The 25367-nt window shown below is 45.3% G+C and overlaps 1 protein-coding gene across 1 annotated transcript in view; it reads left to right on the forward strand.

Annotated features, from left to right (window-relative positions):
* The window catches only part of wwox (WW domain containing oxidoreductase), a 120626-nt gene that overhangs the window by 29051 nt on the left and 66208 nt on the right, over positions 1–25367 (forward strand). Inside the window, exons 6-8 of the mRNA XM_076088956.1 lie at positions 5169–5257; positions 9275–9460; positions 13296–13560. Coding sequence (XP_075945071.1) covers positions 5169–5257; positions 9275–9460; positions 13296–13560 — 540 coding nt within the window. The remainder of the gene's footprint in view (positions 1–5168; positions 5258–9274; positions 9461–13295; positions 13561–25367) is intronic.

Here is a 25367-nt window from a genome sequence, read left to right on the forward strand (position 1 = left end):
ACACTGCCGCTTTGTCTGCATGAGTACTTTTGGTTTATTTAAAGTACATATTGCTGCTGACACTCACCAATATATTTGCATTTTTTAATAGAAGAATTTGAATGGAGTATTTATATATTGTGGTATTGCTCCTTTTACCAGCTGAAGGAAATACATTATTGTTCCTCCACCTGTAATTATTTCCCCTTTTTCTCTTCGAGTCCTCCCTCCTCTGTGTTCTTCTCAGCGGGCTCAGTGTTTCTCTGCAGCCTCCATATGACTCCTTGTCAGGTCTGAGTGAGTGATTAACTAATTGAAGCGCTTACTAATTAATGTGTTTCATTAATTACAGTCATTAATGCTGTGTTTACTAACATGGCCTGCCGAAGCCTTCGTACGTCACTGGACGTAAATGTCGGCAAGTACTTAACCGAGGCCTGGCCTTTACTTGTGTGTGTGTGTGTGTGTGTGTGTGTGTGTGTGTGTGTGTGTGTGAGAGAGCGAGGTGCCCCTGATGTCTGTGTTAAAGGTATCAGCACGTATGTGCCTCATTCTCCATGTTTCTCATCTGGAAAATCGTCCCATGTCCTTCCTTCACCTTTCCCATATCGGCCCCTGCAGTTGCTTGATTTGTAACTTGATTTCAGGAAAGGGAAAACCTGTAGATGATCCAGCTTTCATTAGGGGGGGAAAAACCCAGTCCGTGTCAGAGAAAGAAGAAATCAATTTAATACAGACTTAACTGGAGGAAATTGCATATTCTGCTTGTACTGTATGTGCTGAACAGGCACTTTCTCTTCCTCACCAGAGACCTGCCTCCTTATTAATTGCAGTGTGTGTGTGTGTCAGTGAGTAAGTGGATGTCTATGTGCGCGTGCGTTTGTTTGTCTGTGTGTGTTTGTGATGCGGGGAGCGGTGCGTGTTGGCTGCTTGAATGCGTGTTTCCTGAATGTGTATTCGGTCTCTTTGTCTGTGTGTGGAGGTCAATCCTCAGACCCGTGGTAGGGCGCCCAGCCAGATGTGTCTGTTTCTTTATTTGCGGCGTGCATGTGCGTTCACCGCACGTGGTGCGTGTCCATACTGCTTTGTTGGTGTACGGTGCGTGCATAAGCACAAGCGCATGTGACTTAGCCAGGTGGAGAGGAGATTGGTTGGTATTTATGAACAAACGTCATAATTGTGACAGGATGATGTACGACCAGCATGTTCCACAGCCCCCCCCCCCCCCCACCCCCCTCAGTCCTTTTCTCTTTTTCTTTTTGCTCAAAATATATATCTATGATAAAATACAGTCTTAAAAGCTGATGACCAATTTAGTGTTGCGTGCTGCGGACAAGGTCACAGAGATCTGAGTTCCTCCGTGGTCCTCCCTCCGAGGCCTGTTCTAATCTACAGAGCAAGAAGAGGCGCTCAAAGTCATTTCTCTAATTGCTTTTATAAGGTGCCCTTTTCACACGGTGTCTTCCCTGCTCGTTCACTTTCACCGCCATTACAACACCTCACCTCCGCACCTGCCGGTTGAAAATGCCGTCATGTAACATTGCTGTCGCTTTCTATTGATACCAGGTATTCAAAGGGAGCGGTAGAAACCGCATCGACCTATCCAGGTAGTGCACTTTTCTGTCTTCCCCACTGACTCTTTCACCATCCTTCTCCATGCCTGAGGTGTTAACCGGGGGCTGCGGGGTAAGTGTTTTGTATATATGGGGGTACTTTTGATTTCTTAAGTGTTGTCCCTGCATTGGTGATCTATAAGGGGAGCGGAGGTGGTGAAGTGAAGAGGGAAACGGGGGTTAGAGTGTGTGAGGGAAGGCTGAGAAGGATACGGGGAGAGGGGGGGGGGGGGGATGAGATTGAGCCTAGTGCATTAAGACAGTGTATTATTTGGCGGTTCCACTTGCTTGCGTCCATTAGGGGTGGCTGCTATACTATTAAAGGGGTCAGCGAAGTGTGTGTACCTGTGTATGTGTGTGTGTGTGTGTGTGTGTGTGTGCGTGCGCATGCGAGTGTGCCTACATGTGTGTGCTTTAAGAGTTAGTAGAGTGGTCCAGTGTCTTATTGAACAGGATGGGGCCCCCCTGCTCTAATACCTCTTCATTTTATTGGATTGGATGGCCCCAGTTATAATTGTATTACGGCTCTCTCTCCCCCCCCCCCCCCACTCCGTCTCCACAGCAGTGACCACATGTCATTCCCCAACACACGTGGAAAACACCGGGAGAGACGAGGAGAACCTCTGCAGAGGCCAACTTCCGCCACTCACGCAGCACTTTTGCTCTCCATCCTTGCTCTTAGTTCCCTCCTTCCTTCGGCACCTCCTCCTGGTGAAAGCCGCAGAGGTCATTGTCATGTCGCAGACGTCTGACAGTGGAGGGCCGAGGGATCCGACGCCCATATTTTCATCGTGGTGTGGTGACCTTGCTGCTTTCTGTTGCGGAATGCACGGTCACGTAGACGGACACGCAGTCGCCGCAGTTTCCCCGTTTTCGAGCCGTAAAGCTTATTTACACGAGACGCGTGTTTCATTCATAATTAGCCTTTTGCATTTTGATGGAGGTTTCGATAGGTTGTGTGTAGCTGGGGGCGGTAGGTTCTGTCACCCCAAGCCGAGCTCTGTGGTGTTGCACACTCAGCGATTACTCCGGAGTTAACCAGAGAGGCTTCGCTGCCTCTCACTTTTCCTTCGTCCTTGAAGAGACCAGGAGTTGTCAGGGTCCTCATAAAAAACCCTGAACGATTGCGTCCGTGCGTTCTTCCCTTCTTTTTCTACCCTTTTTTTTTTTTTACTCTTCTCCTTCCAAAACCTGGCCATCTGTCTAATTGTTCACCTCCATCGCTTTAATGCTTTTTACATGCTTTTCCCCCCTCTTTCCAGGCAATAAACTTTATTTTCTTCGCAAGACTTCAATCTGCAGGGGGAGGGTAGATGGGCAGGCAGGCTGCTCACCTTCTCCCTGCTGGATTTGCTCCAGTGGCCCCCCTTCAACCCCCCCTCTATCCTCCCTCTGGTCTCCCATTACTCCATCTCTCCTCCCCCCCCCCTGTCTCCAGAGAAGGGGATATGTGTTCGTCAAGCTGACACCTGCTCTCATCTTCTCTGCTGGTCATACACTCATGGAGGGCTACCCTGTTGAGGAGGCCTTATACTGACCTGTTAATTACCACACCGCTGCCTTCCCTGACCTTGTTTGGAAGTGCCGTCTCAATTTTTCTTGCTGTTCAATTCAACTTTTCCCACACATTTTTACCATAAAGTTTTCTTGTTATATCACACATCTTCCTCTTACACTTGTTTGACTACTCGGTGACAGAAAGTTTCTCTCGCAGCTAACTCGTTTTATCACTTTACCTGCATTTCTGTGTATGTGTACTGTGTAAAAGTGGCCAGGAGTGTAAATGCTGCACATACAAGTCATTAAATGAGACAGTTGTCTCCTCTCACCTGTGATTACTGCTGTGTGCAGATCATATAAGCAGGTACCCTATAATCATATCTATAATAGCTATAATCAGCCCTTTAATGCTTTGTAATAGCATCCATATAATGGTATAGAGTGGCATCAAGAGAATAATTCAGGCATAGATAATGGTGTGATAGCGTGGTTTTACCCTTGAGTCACAACACTGAATTTGTTGTGTGTGTGTGTGTGTGCGCCTGTGTATGCATGCATAAATACGCCCAGGGGCAGTTAAGGTGTCTGTAAAATGCCTGAAGAATCACACTTCCATCAGAAGGCGCTCTTAACCCTTTCTTGTTTTCTTTGTGCTCACTGCTCCATGGAGCGTCCTTGCTGTGAGTGCCATGTACACTTAGCTCTGTGGAGACAGACACGCAGAGGAAAGACATTCCCATATGACGCCCACAGACGGAAGTTCAGATCAGGGGAATAGGCTGACAGAGGAGCAGCAGCGGCGGCGGCGGCGGATGGGGAGCGGAACACTGAACGCTGTTCCGGGGTGTAATGTGAGCTGACAGCGTTCCTCGGGGACGGCGGGGCAGGACGAAGGGGAGATGCAGCATCAGGAGTACCTGGTGCTGCTGAACCCAGAGCCCAGCTGGGAGCCCTGGGAGCAATCTCTCACTCTCTTTCCCTTTCCAGCATGAGGGATGAGTCTAATGGACCGTTAGTCTGAACAGAACACTCTCCACCTTGGTTCACGCTGCACGCACTCGTACACCGCGGTCCCGCGTGAGCTCATATGTTGCAGGGAGATTGAAACCTCGGTTGTGAGTTGAGGGGAGCCTCTGCTGATGAAGACGTAGAGAAGTGGAAGACGGGGGGAGAGGGTCTAAGTTGATGTGCTTTATCACGGACAAAAATAAACATGAACGCACGCTGTTAGTAAAGAGATATGCTCCTATAGGCCTGCATGCGTCTCTGCTGAGGCCTTTGCCCCGCAGCAGAACGCTACAGTGGGTTGGAGAGGATGATGAATATTTAGCCTGTCTTCCTCAGTGTGTAAATGCAGCTATGCATTCACTTCTTAAGTCATTTATCTTTCTCTTCTCCTTTCCTATCCTCACCCTGTCTCCTAACATATGTTGTAAGATGAGACGCACACACACACACACACACACACACACACACACGCACTGTGCTGAGAACACGCAGTCAAAAGCTATGGTGTAGAGTTCTTTGGGAGTCTTTAGACAGGATTGTGACTACGTGTCAGCACTTTTCACATATTTTTTTACCAGTTTGAATGAATGTAATAGTATCGGTATCAATAATTTTATTTCTATAGCCCCAAATCATAAATTCACGAATTAGCAAATTTGCTTTAAATGTCTTTGCAGTCTGTTCACAACATCATTTATCCTTTTACATTTTGATTTTGATAACTTAAAGCACGGCAAAAGATAGAAATTTCAGGAAGAGCAACAGAGAAGCCAATTGTTCTTCCAGGACGACAGACGTGTTTACCGTTCACAAGCAGGGGAGATTCTTCCATCTTCGTCTTTACAGAGGAGACCTCTTTAAATGCATTTCAAACAGGGTGCAACAGAACACCGCTTTATCATTTGATCCTGGACTTCATGATCATTCTTTTTTATTTTTTTTTTTATGTCTTGACAGTGATGATAGCAGTGGCAGTTTGTAAAACAAAAACTGGCCAGTGCTGACCCTGTTGCTGTTCTGTTGCTGTTGGTTATTACAATTGTGTGTTTGTGCTTCCTGTCTCTACAGCACAAAGCAAGGGTCGAAGCCATGATGTGCGACCTGGCCTCTCTCCGCAGTGTCAGGGAGTTTACGGACTCTTACAAGGCCAAGAAACTGTGAGTATAAACCAAACTGTTCATTTTCTAAGCTGGATCTTTCTCTAATATTTTCTGATATTCTTTCGATTATTTACCTAAGTTTTGGTAAGACAAGAGAGTAGACCTAAACCTTTTAGTGCAGAAGGCAACATCGGAACAGAATTGCTCTATGCAATGTTGCAATGGTGTGTTTGGACTGAAAGCAGAATTAGCCTGGTCCCTCCAATATCCTAGGTAGCTGTTTTAAAATCACACGTTGAAAATAACCTTTTTATTCTAAAAGACCATCGAAAGAGTCTCCTGGTCTTTAATCAAATGTATGGCAGCACGCCCAACTAACAAATCATGACACTGTCTCTCAGTTATTCAAAGCTAACTTTAAGTAAGTTCCATTTCAACTTTCAAGCTGTTTTTTCATTATACTTACTCATAAAGAGGGAAACACAGGAATAAGGAAACAAATAAGTAAAAAGCAATGAGGACTAAACTAGTCTGTCATTCAGGCCCAATGCATTTGTCACCACTACTTCCCACATACGCCATACTGTAAGGACAACCAAACTGTTACTGATGGACACCATATGGACATAGTCCCAGGAGCAAGTGGATGTATTTGTGTCCATTTGCTTGACATTGGTGGAAACAGACTGCCAGACTTCATGGCACTTATTTTGTGGTGGTCAGCTTTTACCGCATGTGTCTTGCGTCTCGTGGTCGGTCGCTCAGTTGCTATTTTGGGGTCATGTATTCTGTCATCCATACAGCTCATCCACCCGCAGGTGTGTGTGTGTGTGTGTGTGTGTGTGTGTGTGTGTGTGTGTGTGTTGGTGTCAGGGGAGCCCCTTGGGGAGAGGCAGGGCAGTCATTGCCCGTAGCAGCCCTGGGGCAGGGTATGGCCATCCAGGACACGTGTCTTGGGTCACAGCCAAACCTCGCGGTGGCTTCCCTCACCCTGTGTCCTATAAGTCCCTCCCATCTCTTATACGTATCCCTCCCATCCACACTGCAGTATATTAACCTCCCTTTAAGCCTACTGTCCCCAGAACCCTTCACCTGATTTTTTTTTTTTTTGCATATGCCTTTTTGCAATTTGTTTATCTGCATCCGGCTCTCTCTCCTTCTCCCTCTCTCATGTTGCCTCTCCGTCTTTCTCTGTCTGTGTCTCTCTCTCTTTCTCTCTCTCTCTCTCTACCTCAGTATTTTGGCAAGGTTGTATTTCTTCATTAGCTGTGCTGTTGGGGGGGGAGAAGAGTGGGGGAGTCCCAGGGGACGTCAGAGTACATTAATTCTCATCAGAAGGCGAACAGAGCAGAGTGGAGGCTGGGAGCTCTGAGCTGTGAATGGCACTGGGCAGCTGTCTGACTCTACCACCACTCTATTACTGCACGTATGTCTTCAGGCATAACGCACGCAGGAGCGCGCGAGCGCACACAACGCGCACGTACATGTGCATACATGCACGGACACACGCTCAGACAGTTCTGCGTGCGGACGCACACACACACCGTTTTGTAAACACGTAGAGACAAACACACTCATACACACACGCACAATAATGCTCCTGCAGCGTGTCATTGACAGGTGAAATGTAATCAGAGTCTTTTTCTTTTCCTTCTCTCGTTTCTCACTCCCTTGCTTTTAAGTGCTTTAGTCAGTGGCTTTCACGCTGCTTTGTGTTCCATTGACCCCGATTCTGCTTTAATTGCCTGTCCTTTGAAATGAAATTACCTGGATATTGATATTGTTGAATGCAGTGCAATTTCATTGGGATGTAATTGATGGAGGACAGCGTTGACAGAATGCCCCTAATACAATTTCTACTGAACGGCCCATAATTAACACATGCAATTTGTTTTCACCTGTGATTTTATTTTTAACTGCATTTATCCCGTTCTAATTTCAAGCACATCATATGTAATGGGTGTCTGTATAAATGCACGTGACGGAAACACTGTCAGATTGTTGTGTGTTTTTGCACACTTTCAGGGGATGCACTTCTGGTGTGTGTGTGTGAGTTTGAATATGGATCAGGATGAGAGGTGTACACATATCCATATGTTTGTTGCCAGTGCCGCTTTTCCTGTAGCCAATAAAGTGCAGTGTTAATGACCAGTAGTCTGAGCCCAGCTCACACAGGCAATCTCTTCCTGCTGGCCCACATTATAATGGAGGTCAGGGGTCATACCCAGGGGGGTTATTTAAAGTAAATATACAAACTGATGTCTCCCTGTTTGGTAGTTAACACCCTCGTTTGACCAGCGCTGAGATTGCACAGTGCATACAGTGTTGTGTGAGGTCCTAATGTGGAAAGAGGGACTGTGGTACGCGGCAATAGGCCTATTAAAGACATTCATTAGACCTGCGCTTATGAGAGAGGGACTAACTGGTGGGCAGTTGAATTAACAGGCCTTTTACATTACAAACAGACTCACCAGAGGCCCATCTGAGCTGCGTGGGGGAAATCGCTCTACTGGCCAGAGAAAAGTTGGTTATTGGAGTTTTTGATCATAAATTTGTGATATACTTTGAGTGACATACCGCGGCTCTTTTGTAGTGTAAGGTCACACAAACTGCACGAACCAGATGTAAATATGAAGAGGTGTAACTGACAAAAGGACCGGTTTAAAACGACGGCTACGGTGAAAGGTTGAAAAGTTAGGTCAAGAGTTCATACCTGTGGTGTTATTGTAGATTGCTAACAGACCCAAGAGCTTTGCCTTGTACAGCACAATGTTACTGCACTTCACACTCTATTAGACAGGGGATCACTGGGCCAAAAACAACCAACGTCTTTTGTTTGTCTGAGAGCAGAACTTGACATCACAGCAACTGTGGTGCTTTACTCTTCTATCTTGTTTCATCAGGTTTAAGTGAAGGTCACAAACGTCATTTATTTACATTTTCTTTTTTCCTACCAAGCCATTAAGTTAGACGTCCTCACCTTTTTTTTTTTTTTGTGTTGCGAGTGAAAAATTTCAATATCTCGCTGCTCATGTGTGCTCTGTTGATAATGTGCTGTGGTCGGCATTCTCCAAGTTGACTTGTGACTAGGTTTGTGCTCTTTAATGAACCTTTGTGTGTGTGTTCGGAGGCCTGAAGGTGATCGTACAGTACACTCCTATGTAATAGCATGGGATGGCTCATTATAGCAAGGCATAACAATTCACACATTAATTTTCCAGCATCCAGTTTTTAATTAATCCAGTAGGCAGTCTTAAACACAGGGTACACAAATTGCCTTCGGCCTCATAATTAATTCTAATGGAAGAAATTAAAAATTGGTGGGGTGTGTTTGGATTGTTCGGCTGTGTTACTGTGGTTTCGAGCTCGCTGGAGCGACGCTGTCACCGACAAGGATCTCTCGCTGCCCTGACCAATCCAGCAATCTCCATTTACTGGCACGCGAGCAGGGAGTGTTACTCACTCGCCCACACGAAGTCTGCAAGAATGGGAATGCATTGCGTGTCTGTGTGTGTGTGTGTTTTTTTAAATTTTTATCGGCCTCTGAATTAAATCAGTTGTTTTTAACATCATGACTTGTGTGTGTATTTCCTTTTGATCGGCTCTCTTCGGCTCAGCCTCTCTAAGTCGATGTGTTGGTGAGTTTGGTTACTCCGAGTAGTTACACAGAGCCTGTATCAACACCCATTACTTCCACCACCCTTGTGTGTTGAAACGGTTTAAGATTGCTTTTCAATGTGTTGTTGCTCTTGGATTCCAGCCAGCTGTATTCAGTATCTACAGTACCTGTCGAGCCATGGGGAATAGCACTGGAAACCTCTGTGTCATATCAGCGTTACTGAAGCTCTGTCTCTGTAGACCTCTAAAGTCTCACACACTGTGGAATAAGACACCCTGTTTCCTTTCTCTGCCTTCGCTTCTCACTGTTCCATCTTCTTTTTTTATTTCTTCTCCCTGTCTCTCCTTACCTCTTCTTCAGCCTAAGATGGTATAAAAATCCTGCTTTTATGCTGCTGTGTCTTCTTTGTTTTCACTTATAATCAATTTCATTTTCTGCCTTCCTCCCCCCCATAGGCCCCTTCACATTCTGGTGTGTAATGCAGCAGTGTGCACTCAGCCCTGGAGCTTGACGGAGGACGGCCTGGAGTCCACCTTCCAGAGCTGCCATCTAGGTCACTTCCTGCTCGTCCAGTGCTTAGAGGACGTGCTGCGCTGCTCGGCCCCCGCCCGTGTTGTGGTGGTATCTTCTGAGTCCCACAGGTAAAGACGGTAAACTAGTCATGTAAAAAAAAGGTTGACGATGTATTAGTGCATCAACATGTTCTCAAAAGAAGACTGTTAAAATGAGAACCAGAGTCTATTGTCTTTGTCTATTTTAATATATAATAAGCATTACATGTGCATTGTTTTATAATATAATTCTTATCGTGAGTGGAATAGTGTCAAAACCATTGGTAGGACTGTGTAAAGTGTCATCCACGTGCACATGTACGTCCATGTGTGCACGTACGAGAACACACCAGTGGCACTCATTCTTCCACCTACCACCACACCAGATGGCGTCCTTAAATTGAACACTTTAAAGTTTCTTTTGATATTTATGAGTCAACTTTCCAACCATTTATCAGTTGTTTTTTAAAATCCACACGAACCACTCTTCACATTGGCATAAATTAGATCCTCGCACAGCATTTCTTTTATTTCAAAAAGGAAATTTGTCATTTTTATAGCTGGTTCGCCTGTTACTCCCATCATTTCCTTCTTAGAAACAGTGGCGAAGAACACCAGGAGTAAATGCCAGCAGTTGCACCATTGTGTGTGAAGAGGCTGAGCCCCACACTCACAGAAGCACAGCGGATGTTAATGGTTGTGTGAAATTTTAGCAGCGGCGCTCATAATTCTGCAGCGGACGGTGCAGAATGAATTTAGGGGACAGACACACACCTGTTCCCCATTAAAAAAAAAAAACTGCTCCAAAGCGCTTTAAGAGGGGAAAAAAAGACTCCACGGGGAACCTCGAACTCATGCAGAACTGGTCTTATGCAACATGGCTGAAAATACAAGAATGCCAGACAAATTACAAGCTATAATTTCCTAATCCTTGTATCACATTGTATCTGGCTTCCTTAAAATTACATTTTGAGTCAATCTTGTTTTTAACCCGTCTCAGAATAGATAATCGTAGGTGTCTTTCTTAAGATTTTAGGATTTTTTACTGATGATCGTAACTGATTGATAAACATTTGTAAAGGAAACAATATATAGGCCAGGCTCTTAAGTATAACCAGTGGCGGGCCGTGCATTTTATACCTGGGCCTTCTGTGCTGTCCTACTGAGCTACGGTTATTTGTTTCTATTGGTGTAATAATACACGTATTCGTATTAAACCGTTTGGTACGAGGCTTACGAACCGAACAATACGTTTGAATAATACTGGTGCATTTGGAAAATGCAGAAGCTTAAATTGTGGGAAATATAATGTTTTCGGTGGACTGCGCTCACGTAACAGATAACGGGATGTGTGACCTTTTGAACCCGGAACAATAACAAAAAACAGCTGAGGCCCCGCGTGTGTTCAGGGAGCTTGGGAAACAACAGCAGTTAGCTGTTCCCTCCTGATTCAAACAGAGAATCAAATATCCGAAATAACCCCGCGATGACGGGGGATGCTTCGTCATTAACGGACAAGTCAGAATCAATGTAATTAACACAATGAAGAACGAACACCGGCCGGCAAACGCCGAACACCGACCAGTAAACGAACACCGGCCCACCACTGAGTATAACGTATTAAACCCTCACCACTTGCAATGGTGTCTTTGATTTCCCTATAATCTCATATTTACTCTTCAACTCCAGTCATGCAGTTATAGCTGCTACATTGGCGAGTTTTGGCGACAAACTGATAGCTCAGACTTAATGCACATTGTCAAACATGACAGCCTCACTCACTGAAAACTAATTTCCCTCCACATGCCGTCACTATGAATTAAACGTATCATCAACATGATGGATGGACTTATCAGCTAAAATTAACTTTGATCAAGTATCTGCTCCGCTCTGTCTGACCCCCTGACTCAGCCCCTTTCTCCCGTCTTTTGTTTTTCAAGTCTTATCTTTTTGTCAACTCCACTCCATAGGCTTCTGTTTTTCCTGTCGTACAGTAGTCAGGCATGATATCTTGCAGTGATCTGTGAGCCCAAGCCCTGAGCCATGTGCTTCAGAGTCAGTGAGTGAGTGTGCGTGCGACATTGATCCAGTCTCCAGTCAGTCAGACGGCCAAGCAGAGTGATTGATTGGAGCTCGGCAGAGTGACCTGAGACAAGGAGAACATACGCAGAGTTATTCTTGCAGATCAAACAGCGGCACTATTACAGGGGCCCTCGTATGAGTTATGTTACACAGACTGCCATGCATGAGAGGACAGGAGCAGCGGAGGGGACGACTTGACACTCAGATTCACTTGGGGTCACAGGCTGTTACAGGCTGTAGGAAAAGGAAGAGGAAGAGAGAGAGTAGGAAACGCTTATTGAGAGAAAGCATGTCATGGAGGGAGTATTGACAGCATTTGATTGATGCAAGACTTGCCTACACCGTGAGAACAGTGAGGTCACACAAGTTTCGGTGGTGTGAAAACTGTCAGGCCTGCTATTGAAACAGTGTGTACGATTTAAACACAGTGAAAGGCCAAGAATGGTCAGGTATTCTCCCCACTCTTTGCCCTGCAGCTCGCTCTCTCTCTCTCCTTCTCTGCCTCCCCAACACACACACACTCACCTTTCCTCCTCTCCTCCACAAGCAGCAGTGGCTTTAACCCCTTCAAAGAGGGCTTAGGCCTGGACTAGAGGGAGTCAGTTACACACTGACATGGACTAGAGGGAGGGGAAGAAGGAGCGAAAATAGACAATATCTCATATTACATCTTCCATTCTGTCCACCTCATTCCAGACCTATATTACATATATTGAAGTTTCTCGCTTTTTTGTTTGTGTTATTTTCAGTTTCCGCTGATTTCCCGCTTATTCACTTAGCTTCCCCTCACAAGCGGCGTGTGACCCCTGACCTGGCAGCATATTGTATTCCCTAAGCCCCTTGTCTGCTGGTAAAGCATTGACCTATAAGGGACAGGGGTGGGAGAGATGGACACACAGGGAATGGCTAGACACTTTATCAGCTTCCACCACAGGGGCTTACTGTGGAATTGGCCCAGTACAGGTTTACTTTGCCCTAGTGCGGCATCTGATCTGGTCCAACAAGGGGTGATGATATCCTTCATGAAATTACCTCTGAGAGATCTAATGTGCAGCTCTGGCTCCATACGAGATATTTTAGCGAACCAAAATCTCTATTTTTTTTAGTTTTGTGTGAAGCATCTGGCAAGGTAATTCATTGATTACAGTTTCACTGTAAAACCACATCCAGGTGTAACCAGGCACAACTTCATTGTAACATGTGAACACATTTTGGTGGAATAAAAAAAAAAGGCATTTGGTGCTCAAGCAATTGATTTATCAACCTCTACTTGCTAAAGTAGTTATGAAGTTGCAGCACATGAAATGAAAAGCCTGCAGATGTTGTAATTTAGCCAAGCAAGGATGTTGCGGAAGGCGACAGTAAACAAGAGGCAGCAAGCTTGTAAAATCACAACAAGGAAACCAGGTGACATTTTGATTGGTTGTTTTCTAATGACTGGATTAATATGTAGGATGTGTTCCACCGGTTTGGAGCCCATGTCTCTTTCTCCCACACATACACGAACACACACCACACACAGGGAGTGCAGTTTTTGCGCCCGTGTATTGTGATGTTATTGCGTGACTGCATAATAACACAACGAGTGGTGTAATGTTTAAGGGGCCTTGTCAAACATCTGGAGTTTAACAGCTCTGTCGCAGGCAATTAAAGAACATCATGTCACGTCTTTGATTTGTATGCAGCCTGCACCACACATCTGTCAAGTAGAAAGCCTACACACACACACACACACACACACACACACACACACACACACACACACACACACACACACACACACACACACACACACACACACACTCTCTCTCTCTAACTACTCTTGATCTGGACTATGTTTCAGGTTCACAGACCTGTTAGACTCATGTGCCAAAGTGGACTTGGCCCTGCTGTCACCCCAAAAGAAGGAGTACTGGTCGATGGTGGCTTACAATCGAGCCAAACTCTGTAACGTCCTCTTCAGCAACGAGCTCCACCGCCGCCTCTCACCTCACGGCGTCACCTCCAACGCGGTGCATCCTGGGAACATGATGTACACCTCCATTCACCGGAGCTGGTGGCTGATGACCTTCCTCTTCTCTCTGGCCAGACCGTTCACCAAGTCCATGGTAAGGGACAAAACCAGTTTGAAGTGTTATATAACCTCGTGACTGCATAAAACGGTTACACGACCTGACTGATTTTCTCCATACCGACAGATGTTGATAACCACCAGAATGCATTGGTTGATATTTGGAAACTTTGCATTGCTCTGTCGCTAGTTATAATGTTCTACATGGAAAGCAAGCCGGTGAATTCGACACACTGCATTACTGTCGTCGTGTTCCGGCTCCGATCTGTCCTTTACTCAGCCTATATATTTGTCTTGGCACGTTCCTGGGAGAGAGGAGAGGAAAAGGATGGAGAGGGGTTGATCTGCTGAGTGCTGAGGGCTCACGGAGAGAGTCTGGGTTTCACAGATAGAGAGATAGTCTGCGGTTTGTTTTCCTCTTCCTCCTGTCACTGTTTATTTAACTCTGAGAGGCAGTTCCCCTATCCTCTCACAAGGGTAGGCGATATTCCAGATCCTGTGTACGGCCACTATCAGGTTACAGTAAATGCACTGCACAAACTCAAGTCTCTCCTCCTATGCAGTCATGTACTCTAGAGCACTAAGATAATAAGCTCTCCGTCAAATATGTTTTAGCATTTACCTCAATCCCCATCAGGAGAGCATATTAGCAGATGTTTTCAGGTGCATTATCTTGAGTTCTGAGTCACATTAGCAGGCGGACTCAAATACTACAGTAAAGACGTAATGTCCTCGCGGGCTGCTTGTGTGAGATACAAAGAGAGGAGGCCAGGTGCTGTGCCAGAGGGACCTGTGTTATTTCTTATCTGTTTAAGTTTAGTTTTGAACAATAAAACCAGATCCCCCCCCCCCCCCCCCCCCCCCTCGGAGAATTGACTCTCTAGCGTGATGGTGGCGGGAGTTAGCACGACCCCTGGGAGCTAACGGCTCCTGGTCGGGTCTCCCTTTGGCAAACTGGTCCCAGTTAAGGGGTGCAAAGGGGTCCCAAGATGGTGCAGGAGGTACAGCCGCATCATGAATGTGTGGTTGGGCTCACCTATGGCTGTCAATGGCATCCGATTGGATCATAAGGTATAAAAACGCACTGCTGAAGTTTCTCTACAGTGCAGCTCAGAGTGGCAGCTTTTGTGATCGTGTGAGGTTGGATCTGCTGTGGGTGTCCACTAAATGACTACGTGAAAGTGTCCTCAGCCCATGTGTGCACTTATAAGGTGATGTTAGGTGCCTGAGGTTGACACCTTGAATATGAACGATAAAATTCCAACACTATGATTGATCTTAGTCTATATTGTGTCCTCTGCTCTGTAAGACTTTTCAATTGATAGCAGCTCTCTACCCTTTAAGCTCCACGGCCTCCTAATATATGCTTCAGTTTGACTATTACATCTTTCCATTAGCTACTCTTCCTACTTTATCAATTCAGTGTTTGCACTGAAGGGAAGGTGTGATGCGTTGGAAGGCAGCGTGTTGGAGTTTTAGTGAAGCGTTATTCTGATCCATCATGTTTGACAGACACAAGGCCTCGGGCCGTCATTTGTCTCCCCTATTTCTGACACAGGATGAGAGATGAGAGGAACTGCTCCTCAGCACCTTTTTTGCAAAATGCCAAGCTGAACATTTCCTCAATTGACTATTTCTATCACAAAACACTCCCCCCCCCCTCCCTCTTTACCTTCTGTTGCATTTGTCTTAGCTGTCTTGTTTCAATCGTCAAACCTCTGGACTGTGTCATTTTTAGACCAGACCAACATTTGTTAAACCGTCTTTTTAATCAGATCTGAAAGTGTACCCTAAAGTGGATGACACTTTTGTGTGTGTTTTGTGTGTCTAAGAGAAGAAGGGTGTGTAACGTTTTTTGGATGCGAGCGCACAGACGCAATTAGCGGAGCGGTTTCTCCTCCAGAACGGGGCTGTGGCTTTTCTACACGTGGTTAATTAAACGTAGTGTGGATGTTAGTAAATATTAAAGGACAAAGGTAGAGCTAGTAATTAAATTCTGGTGTGCTGACACAGCGATTAGCTAAAACTCATGTCTGATAAAGGCCACACACACAGACACACACACACACACACACAGATACAGAGGCACACCCTTAAGCTGAGCATTTGCTCTTATTTAAATCTGGGCTTGATAAGGCCCCTGAAAGTGTATCGTCTTTAAAACCCCACTCCTCACTCCTTCTGCCCCCACATTAAGGGCTTAATAAAACAGTGATATTATTTCAGTTATTGGTTGCAGGGATATGAAGATGGTATCGCTTTAATTGCTTGCGTACGCTTGCGGGATCCATGGAGATTGTTCTGGGATGCAAACATAAGCAGAATGTCGACTCCAAAAAACAATCACAAAGCCCCCCGTGTGTGTTCTTGCGCAAATAACCAGCCTCTCATTTAAAACACAGGTTTGATTTATAGGAGCACAGGTGGAGTGATATACAGTTGCCCTACACGAGAAGAAACACACACGCATGGACAAGCACACACACAAATTCACAATATGGAGGCTACTGAAACACCTGGAGCCACATGTGGTCCTAAATCTTTAATTTGATTGTTGCAGTGAAGGAGAGGAGATGTCATGTCAGGCCATAAGCTCCACATTTGGTCATGCAATCATGTCCGTGCCTTCCTCCCACATTAATTGTGCTTCATGCTCTCTAATTTTATCAGCTCTTCACTTTTACCCTTAACTTTTATCTTTCTGCTTCTGCGTTTTGTTCGCGTTTTTTTTTTTTTTTTTTACCAAAATGTATTTTAACTTCCTCAACTTTGCATCCTTTGTGTTGTGGATTCTAATTAAGGGAAAGAAACTTCTCTATTAGCAGCGAGCACAGCCCACTCTGCTATTGATGTACAGAGCTGATTCTATTTTGCTGAGTTGAGAAAGGCATCTATAAAGAGCCGTGACATTTTAATCAGCCAAACTATCTCTCACTAACATCATGTTCCCCTCCCTGTGCCTTGATCTACTTATCAGAGATTGAGCGACCAGGCCTGTAACTCCTGTTTCTTTAATTCAGCGTGTTTAGAGTGGGAGTTTCGCCTGTGTCCTTTGGTGTGATTATCAGCGTCGAATGATCTGGCCTGCAGTGGTGTGTGCTGCATGTGTATGTGCCCAGATTTACAGTGTATGTGTATGTGTGTGTGTGTGTGTGTGTGTGTGTCGTTATCACAGTTCTGTTTAATGCTCAACCCTTGATTGACATAGATTTAGCTTGATTTATTTGATCTAGGATAGGATTTCCGGATAGGATTTTGGGCCTTTGACGATGAACGTACGCTGTAAAAGTTATTAGACAGTACGCTTTAAATGTGTGTTCGGCTTGTGGTTTTGATCCGAACAGCACAGAATGAATTTCAGTGACTGTTGCAGTTATTAGTTGGGCTGTAACCTTTGTGAAGTTGTCACCGTCTTGTCGCGCTGTAACGCTGACCCTGTGACATTTTGTTGACTGACTGATTGCTCCCTCAAGATCAGCGTACCCTCCGGCTCTGAGCAGCTGTGCTCCGCCTATACTCATCTAATCTATACCTTAACTATAGGCACAAGACAGTGCTTGAGCTGAATGGAGATCAGTGTGGGCAGGGGGCTCCAGTATCTCATCATCCACTATAATGGATAGAAAAGAGGGGAGGGAGATTTTGTGGGCACGGGCCTAAGAGGCTGCGCTGGTCCAATCAGACATCTTCGTTCCCCGAGGGGCCGGTTTCATCAGCGCTCTCGCCTAGTCCCATGCTTCTTAGCGTTTTTAGCATGATTATTTCACCCAGGATCCTGCCTCGGGCACCAGGCCACCTTTTTACATATGCACAGGCTGAACTTTTGACCAGGCACCAGCAGTCAGGAGGACTGTATTAGAGCAGCGGTTGTTCAGTCAGGAATAGTGGGACCACCGGTGCGTCCTCGGCTGAGCCTTGCCTACTGTGTCCAGGAGCTCTCTCCTGCACCTCGGGGGTTAACCCCAGAGACAGGTCCTGCAACGAAGACGTCAGCATTAGCATATAACAGACGCACAGCGAGGTTGTGGTGTACGCGAGCACAGCAGACACTTTTACCTCAGTGTTCTTTATCAGCTTCTCTCTTGCAGACAGACATAAGGTCAGGTGCTCTTAGTCTAGTGATCTAGTGTAGCACACAGACGCTTTGGCTCTGCTGCACACCCAGGCAACCAGAGTGTGTATGTGTGCTCCGATGTTGTGTGTGTGTGTGTGGTGCTCAACCATGTGGAAAGAAAGAGGAGCAGAGGTCCCAATCTCCCCGCCTTCCCCCCTTCCCCTCTGTGGGGTTAGATGAGCTGCCAGGTCCTTGTAATAGAGTCCTCTTGGATGATTAGGAGCTACACAGGAGGGGGGTCAGCTCCAGCCTGACTGGAGACGCTGTGTAGGTTTCTCCTCAGTGGTGTAGAGAGAATATTACAAATTATGCCAATTGGTATGAGCTTCACATACTCGGAGTGGACCTCTCTGATGATGCACCGATTTCCTTTTAGAGGCCATGTTTTTGAAGATATTTGAGGAGCTAGATATAATGAACGTGATATTCCAAGCCAGACATTCCCTGCTGTGCTGCTGCACTGTATGGGAGGGAGAGAGGCATAGAGGGGGAGAGAGAGACATGGTGGAAGAGAGAAAGACGTGTTGTTGTGGGGATGGATAAAAGCATACGATCCCATTCGGCTGTATTGACATGTGTGTTCCTGCCCAATCCTGTTACTGGGATTATTGTCCACGGAGATACCATTTCATTAAAGAAAACACACACACACACATGCTCAGACATACACACATGCGCGCACACACACACACACACACACACACACACACACACACACACACACACACGCGCGCACACAGTGGGTGAACAGAGATGGCCTGAGGCCTGGTTATGTGGTCCATTGCACAGGGAAACTGTGTAAATGGTTTATTGTGGATGAGTTGATGTGATGGAGAGCGTGTCTGGATCAATAAAGAACCAATCAAATGCTGACAGTCTGCTACTGTATGCAGTCAGTCATTCACCCCTCCTGCCTGCGTACAGTTATACAACATGAGTGTGAAGGAGGCAGGAACAATATCCGCGTTGAAAGCCCAAGAAGTTGAAGAAAGTCATTTTTCAAAACTTCTGAAAAATGTAATCCTGCGTAGCTGCTTAATGTTGAAATAGTTTTTTGCACAGTGCACATTAGTTTCACCTCTTTATAAGATGTCTTTCTGTGACGGAATTTGACAGTTTTGTTTGTGAAGACACATTACTTAAAGCCTCAACCACATCCTCCCAGCTCCTCCAGCTCCAGACACCTCAGGGAGGCCATTAGGACATCTCCCCAGCCTGGGCTGTCTGAGTCTGGGCTGAGGCTGGGCTGAGGCTGGGCTAAATTACCCCAGAGCCACAGGTCAGAGCCAGCAAGACCCTCAATGCCAAGGGACTCTCTCTCCAATATAAGGGATCAGAAGAGGCCAAAGAGCCAGAAACTGACCTGGCCAGAGAGACATCCTTACTCACTTACCCTCTACTCTTCCACGTTGCTTCCTTCGCCCTCCATCTCTCTTACCTTTAGAGCTTTAGAGCTTCAGAGCTTTTTCTCCTGTGACCCCCCACCTCGACACACACACACACACACGCACACGCACACACCACTCCCTCCCCTCTTTGTTGTGACATGGAGCTGATGGACTATTTTTCAAATTGATTTCAAAAATGTACATAAGCAGCCGATCCCCTAGCCCAGATTACCTATTGATTTTTAATATGAAAAGCTCATTATATAAGCAGGAACTGCAACACAAAAAGCTAGCCAACCTTTGCATAAATCCTTTAATTGAATTTCCAGAGCCCGTGGTTCTACATTTTTTAATTAAATCCATTTCTTTTTTTAAGGGTTGCTGTGTAATTTGCATGCTGTGAAGTGGGTGCTGTCCCAGATAAAGTGCCATTGATCCTTATTAAGGCTCACCTCTGGGCTCGCTGAAAACCAACCGCAAAAATTAAATGTGCTCATGGTGCATACACTTATTGCCCGCATGATAGGATTAGAGGCAGGGAGAGAGAGAAGAAGGGAGATAGAGACGGAGAGAGAAGGAGTGATGGGGTAAAGGGTGGGGGCTTATTATTAATAGTTGTTCATATTAATGTAATATTTCACCTTTCCTCCTCTGGGGTGGGACTGTGAGGAGCTTGTTTATAAATACAGCTGGGTCCGGATATTGTTTGGATTTGTCATCCAATACACTGTGGTGTCTGATGCGTTTTGGGTGTCGCTGCGATTTCACAGTCTGAAGGTAGCATTTAAATCTGACAATGACAGATATGGCCCCATGTTCATGTTCAACACAGTCTACATAAAAAAAAATAAAAAAAACACACGGACCTCTTTATATTTAGTTTGAAATGAGGACAAGTGTTCCTGATCGTGTAATCACGTGTAAACGAGGCCGCTGATCATATCTCTCATTGATCTTCAGGAGGCCGTGGTCTGCAATCTTTCTCAGTAGAAGGTGTTTAACTACCTATTTAGATGAGATGATACTTCGTTTTCTTGTCCTTACCCTACTTAGCATCGGGTAAGCGAGAGTGTGTGAGCCGTGATTTCTATCCTGCGTTTGTGCTCTGTGATAGGCGCTAACGCAGGCCTCTCCTTCCTTGTCTTCCTGTGTGGCTGTATGCAGACTGTGGAGTAAATCAATAGGGATTAACCTGTGACCCCAGCCACATACTTATAGCCCAGTCCTCGCTGCTCACACATCTCTCATCAGTTTCACTTAAACACTGCACCTCACTCAATAAGGCACCACGCGCTAATTCATTTCAAAGATGGAGAGGCCCCTATCTCTCTCACACACACACACACACACACACACACACACACACGCACGCGCTCATAGACACAAAACACACATCCAGATAACATAAATAAAGATGAATTGAATTGCAGGGCTGCAGCGTCACAGATATTAAAAACAATAGTCACCAGATGCTCCATGTTTGTGCACACACAGTACCGCACACATAGTGAGGTGATGAGATCAGGACTGCAACTAATTATTATTTTCACAAGTGATTAGTCTTCCAATTATCAACTTGATTCATTGTCATTAAAATAAAAATGAAAATATGTCAAATATAAGACTCAGAAATGTCTATTACAAGGTCCCGTAGACCAAAGTGACTCTTTAGTTATCTTCTGTTGCTTTACATGTCAAAGCAACAGTCCAATACTCACAGATTCTCAGTTTAGTGTCGGAGGCAAACAAGTAAACCACCAGATATTCACATGAAGGTTCTGGAACCAGTTCATTTTGCCACTTCTGCTCATTTTCTGTCGATCAACTAATCGAGATAAAAAACATCTTAACAATTTAACGGGAAATAGAACAACAGGAAGATGGAATAAAGCTCGACTGCATTGTTTTAATTCTAACAACTTTGAATTATTTTTTTCACGTCTGGCTGAAAATTGCAGTTCATTTTTCCTTAAGATAGAGAGAAGATAAGAAAGGAGGACGGGTGTCACAAAGACCTAATTCAGTGTGTACACGTTACTTAACTGTGGGGGACGTTAGGCTTCCTCTTACCAACACACACTTGCATTCTCTCCTTTTCTCTGTCTTCCTCTTGAAATATTGACATCGGCTGACTGATTGGTCTGATGTCTCTCTATCTTTTGTGTACACGTCCATGTGGAAATGTGTGTGTGTGTGGCGTGCACATATGCATTTGTGTACGTGTGTGTGTGTGTGTGTGTGTGTTGAGCAGTGCAGTGTCAGCAGCATGCAGCAAGTATTGACCCAGGCCTGTCCTCTGCTCTGACTGGCTCTTGTCCCTAACTTGTCATCTCTCTCTCTCTCTCTCTCTCTCTCTCTCTCTCTCTCTCTCTCTCTCTCTCTCTCTCTCTCTCGCTCTTTCTCTCTCTCTCTCTCTCTGGTGGTTGATCTCCTTGTGAGTTGATCAATGTTTTGCCACCTTTTAATCGTTCATTTCTAACAATTTTCCCAAAAAAAGTGTTTCTCTAAATCTGCTAGCTTTGTCCTGTGTTCAACACAACACAGAGTCTGATATGTGTTTTGTTTGTTGTCTCCATTGCTACTTTGCATTAAACTCATTCATCTGATAGGGGTGAGAGATGTGAATGACCTCAGTAATGCACAGACTAGTGCCTGTGAGCTCTGCAATGCTTTTAACCCACAGACAGGTTCACATAATGCTCGTCGCTGAGTGATGGTGGAAGGTCAGATCACCTGTCCTCTTCTCCTGGGACCAACCTAAACATCAGCTCTCCTTCCACTGATTGTATAAACAGACTGGTGATTCATTTCCTGGATTTTGCATTTTTTATACAACTTTCTCTTTCACTCTTTGTTTTAGTGCATCACTCTCTCTCTCAGGTGGGTAGAAACACACGGCAGCTACTCACTGACGTGTGTGAGGTCGCTGGCCAGAAACAAAAAATCTTTGATTTTCATTTCATAATCCAATCAATCAGACAAAAACAGCTTGGTTCCTTTTCTGTCCTCCCCTAACCAACCAACCATACATATTTACACATACAGACACACACACACACACACACACACACACACGGAGCTCCTCCTAAATGCATGTGGAGCAGGTCGTTCCAGTAGTGGGGACCCCCCCTGGGGTTAGACCACTCTATGTGTTATTGATTGCGTTGCTGTTGCATGTTGTGCTCAATCATGTGTTCCATGCGTCTGCCGTTGTCCTCTCCCACCTGGCCCATTAGATTAGGCTAATGCATTCAACCATTGAGTAGTCATTACACTCAGACCTGATCAGCCAATCGCCTACCTGGTTTGACTCTACTTGACCTGTGAACCCTGGCTCTTGTGTCATCTCGCCAGCTCTGACATGTTAAACACACACACACACACACACACACACACGCAGCACACAGCTCTATCTGATGTGTATCATGTCGGAGGTTATGCTGGGTGCGGGTTCAGCGGGGTTCACTACCTGTATGATTATCAATACTGATAGCATTTCCACGCATTTCCTAATCACATGCATCAGAGAGCTATGGATTTCATCACGGAGCATGGAACTGTTGAACCTGCCATTGATCTCGAAATTTTCCAGGAATGAGCGTGTTGATTGGAGTGCATAAGAGCTCCTTACAGAAGTCACGGTGAAACCGTGAGGTATGAAAGGTTTTTGAGTGTCTTTTTATTTCTTCCTCATCCCCCATTGCTCCGTGTTCCTCCACACACATAAACCTGCTCCCCGCGGTAATGGACTGTAAGTGCTTGTATTTGACTTTATATTTATTGTGCTTTTTACTGAACTACTTTTATCGGACATCTCACTAGTTACTTTACAGGTGAGGATTTTACATACAATACGTGTGATCAGTAAACGATGAATTGTTAAAGATTAAACTACCCACCAGTGTATAAAGTGGCTGAAAGTCTACTCCCCCTATTTAGCAATGCTCAACATTGTCAGGCTCACAAATGAGAGTGTAAACAAAGTAGAATAGATGAAGCAGATTGGCAACAGAGACATTGATAGTTTTTATTCTACGCAAGTGTCTCTTGTCAAAACCTGGCGCCTACATTACCCACAATGACACGCGACTGGCAACAGTTCAGTCAGAGATTTCTTGTGTTATGCAAGTACACATAAATACATATAAGTACTTCTGTGAAAAACACAAGTATACACATAAGTATTTCAGAAGACAAGAGAAAATTGGTGCACTTCCCTTTTTAAAAGTAGCTTTACCTTAACCTGCTACAACCTACAATGCTTTACATGCATCAAATCATGCATTAATGCATCAATATTAATCATTCAAATAGTATGATATGTAATATTGTCTTTTTCAATCCAGAATGCCTACTTTTACTTTTCATACTCTTAGTGCATTTTGCTGATGATAGGTTTGTAAGCTTTTGAATGCAGGACCTTTTCTCATAATAGAGTATTTTGTTACATTTACTTAACTAATCTGCGACTTCCTCCACCACTGGTTTCGTACTCCAGTGTGACCAAAACCAGCATCTCCAAATGTATACAGTCCGCAGACTAGAAGAAGAAATTGTGTCTCTTCGGCTCCAATGTCAAGATTCTCACCTTGACAGTTGTGCTTAAGAAACGATAACTCCCCCCCCCCACCACCACCACCGCCACCAACACTCCCATCCTCCTTATTTGCTCTTTTCCTTCTTTCCCCCTCTCTACAGTATTGAGTCAGTGTGTAAGGAATGGCTTATTTAGGGACCGTCTCATTGATGTGTGTGTGTGTGTGTGTGTGTGTGTGTGTGTGTGTGTGTGTGGGCGCGCACACACAATGTGAAGCACGGAGCTGAGTGATTGGGGATAGATGTCCTCATTGGATATGAGCTGGCTACTCCGTGGCTCTGCATTAAATTTGTATTGAATAGGAAATTAATGATTGGATAATTTTATTGATGTTTCTGGTATTGAACATATAAACAAAATGTTCTTTTGAAGCATTGTGTGAGTGTTGCACCCCTGGGGGAGGGAGCGGTCCCAGTTGTGCTTAAGAAAGAATAAGTCCATGTTAAGTCCATCGTGTGTAGGAAGAGAGAGCGAGTGGATCAATAGGGACTTGGGGCTTGAGACGGACTTTAATTGTATTATTTTCTTCAGGATTTCTGCCCTCCCATATCCATCTCAACGCAGCAGTGACAGATTTGATATGTATTGCCGACATTGTCATGAAGACAGATTTGAATGTATTGAACAGTTTCAAAGAGGAATTTGTTCTGCTTGTATCAGTCGACCCATATGGACCGCAAGGGGCCGTAGTCACAGCGCAGCGCTCGACAAAGGAATTGTCTTTTAATGTTTTCAGTACATGTTTTGGTAAGAGCTCTGTGTCCTTTTTGTGTACGTTAAATCAATGCTGCACCGCCGCTGCTTTGGAAGTCCTCCGAATCAAACACGTACAACTTTCTCAAAGTGGAGAGTTTCTTTTACTGCGAGTCGGACGCGAACAGATCAAAGAGATGAGCGGAGGCGAGACTCTTGAGTGGAGGAAACTTGTTTAATTAAAACCAAGTGATGAAGTAGGATGGATGGATGTTCTTTGATGCGTGTTCTCCGGATGCACTGTATACGTTATGCAGTTATTACACGCGATTTTTGTTTAAGAGGTTCCAGCAGAGGGTGGGACAGAAGGAGGTGTTGCAGACGCAGGGAAGGAGAGAAGGAAGTAGTGAGCTTGATGAAGTTTCTGATTACCCCACCTCCTCTGGCACAGGGAAGAATTACTGAATGCCATTTGGGTCAGTGCTCTTTATGGAACTACATTTATGAAATACATCTCTCCCCCTCTTTCTTTCTCTCTTTCCGTCTCTCCCTCTCTGTATCTCTCCCTTCCTCCCTCCCTCTCCTCTAATTGGAGATGCAATAAAGGTGTGTGGGGTCAGTGGTTCTTCAAGGTGAGGCCGCATGTGTGTCTCGCTCTAATGTCCTCCTCCAGACACACGTGCAAACCCGACACAGGAGCGCCATTTTTCTGCCTTGCTCACAGAAACCTCAGGCCCAAAATCTCAACTTAACTCACACTGCTCACTTAGTCTGTTCTAACTTTCTTTCAGTAACGGATGAGTCTATGAGTCCGCAGCTTCATGCTACTGCCCTGCCTTCCTCTCTCAACTCTGCTCCATGTCCTTGTGCCAGCCTGGTAAGCCAGAGGGCACGCTGTGGGTGAATCAGAGACGGAGCTCTGCCAACACACCCAGCGGGAGAGGCCCCGCCAAGGGTGCCAGGGCCTCGAGAGGAGAGAGGAGAGAGTTAAAAAAGGGAGCATGTGAGTGGAGGGAGGAGAAGAATTTGGAGTGATTGGAAGCGACTGAAAG

This window comes from Anarhichas minor, unplaced genomic scaffold, assembly GCF_050575085.1.
Source record: "Anarhichas minor isolate MPS153535 unplaced genomic scaffold, ASM5057508v1 ptg000011l, whole genome shotgun sequence".
NCBI classification, from domain to species: domain Eukaryota; kingdom Metazoa; phylum Chordata; class Actinopteri; order Perciformes; family Anarhichadidae; genus Anarhichas; species Anarhichas minor.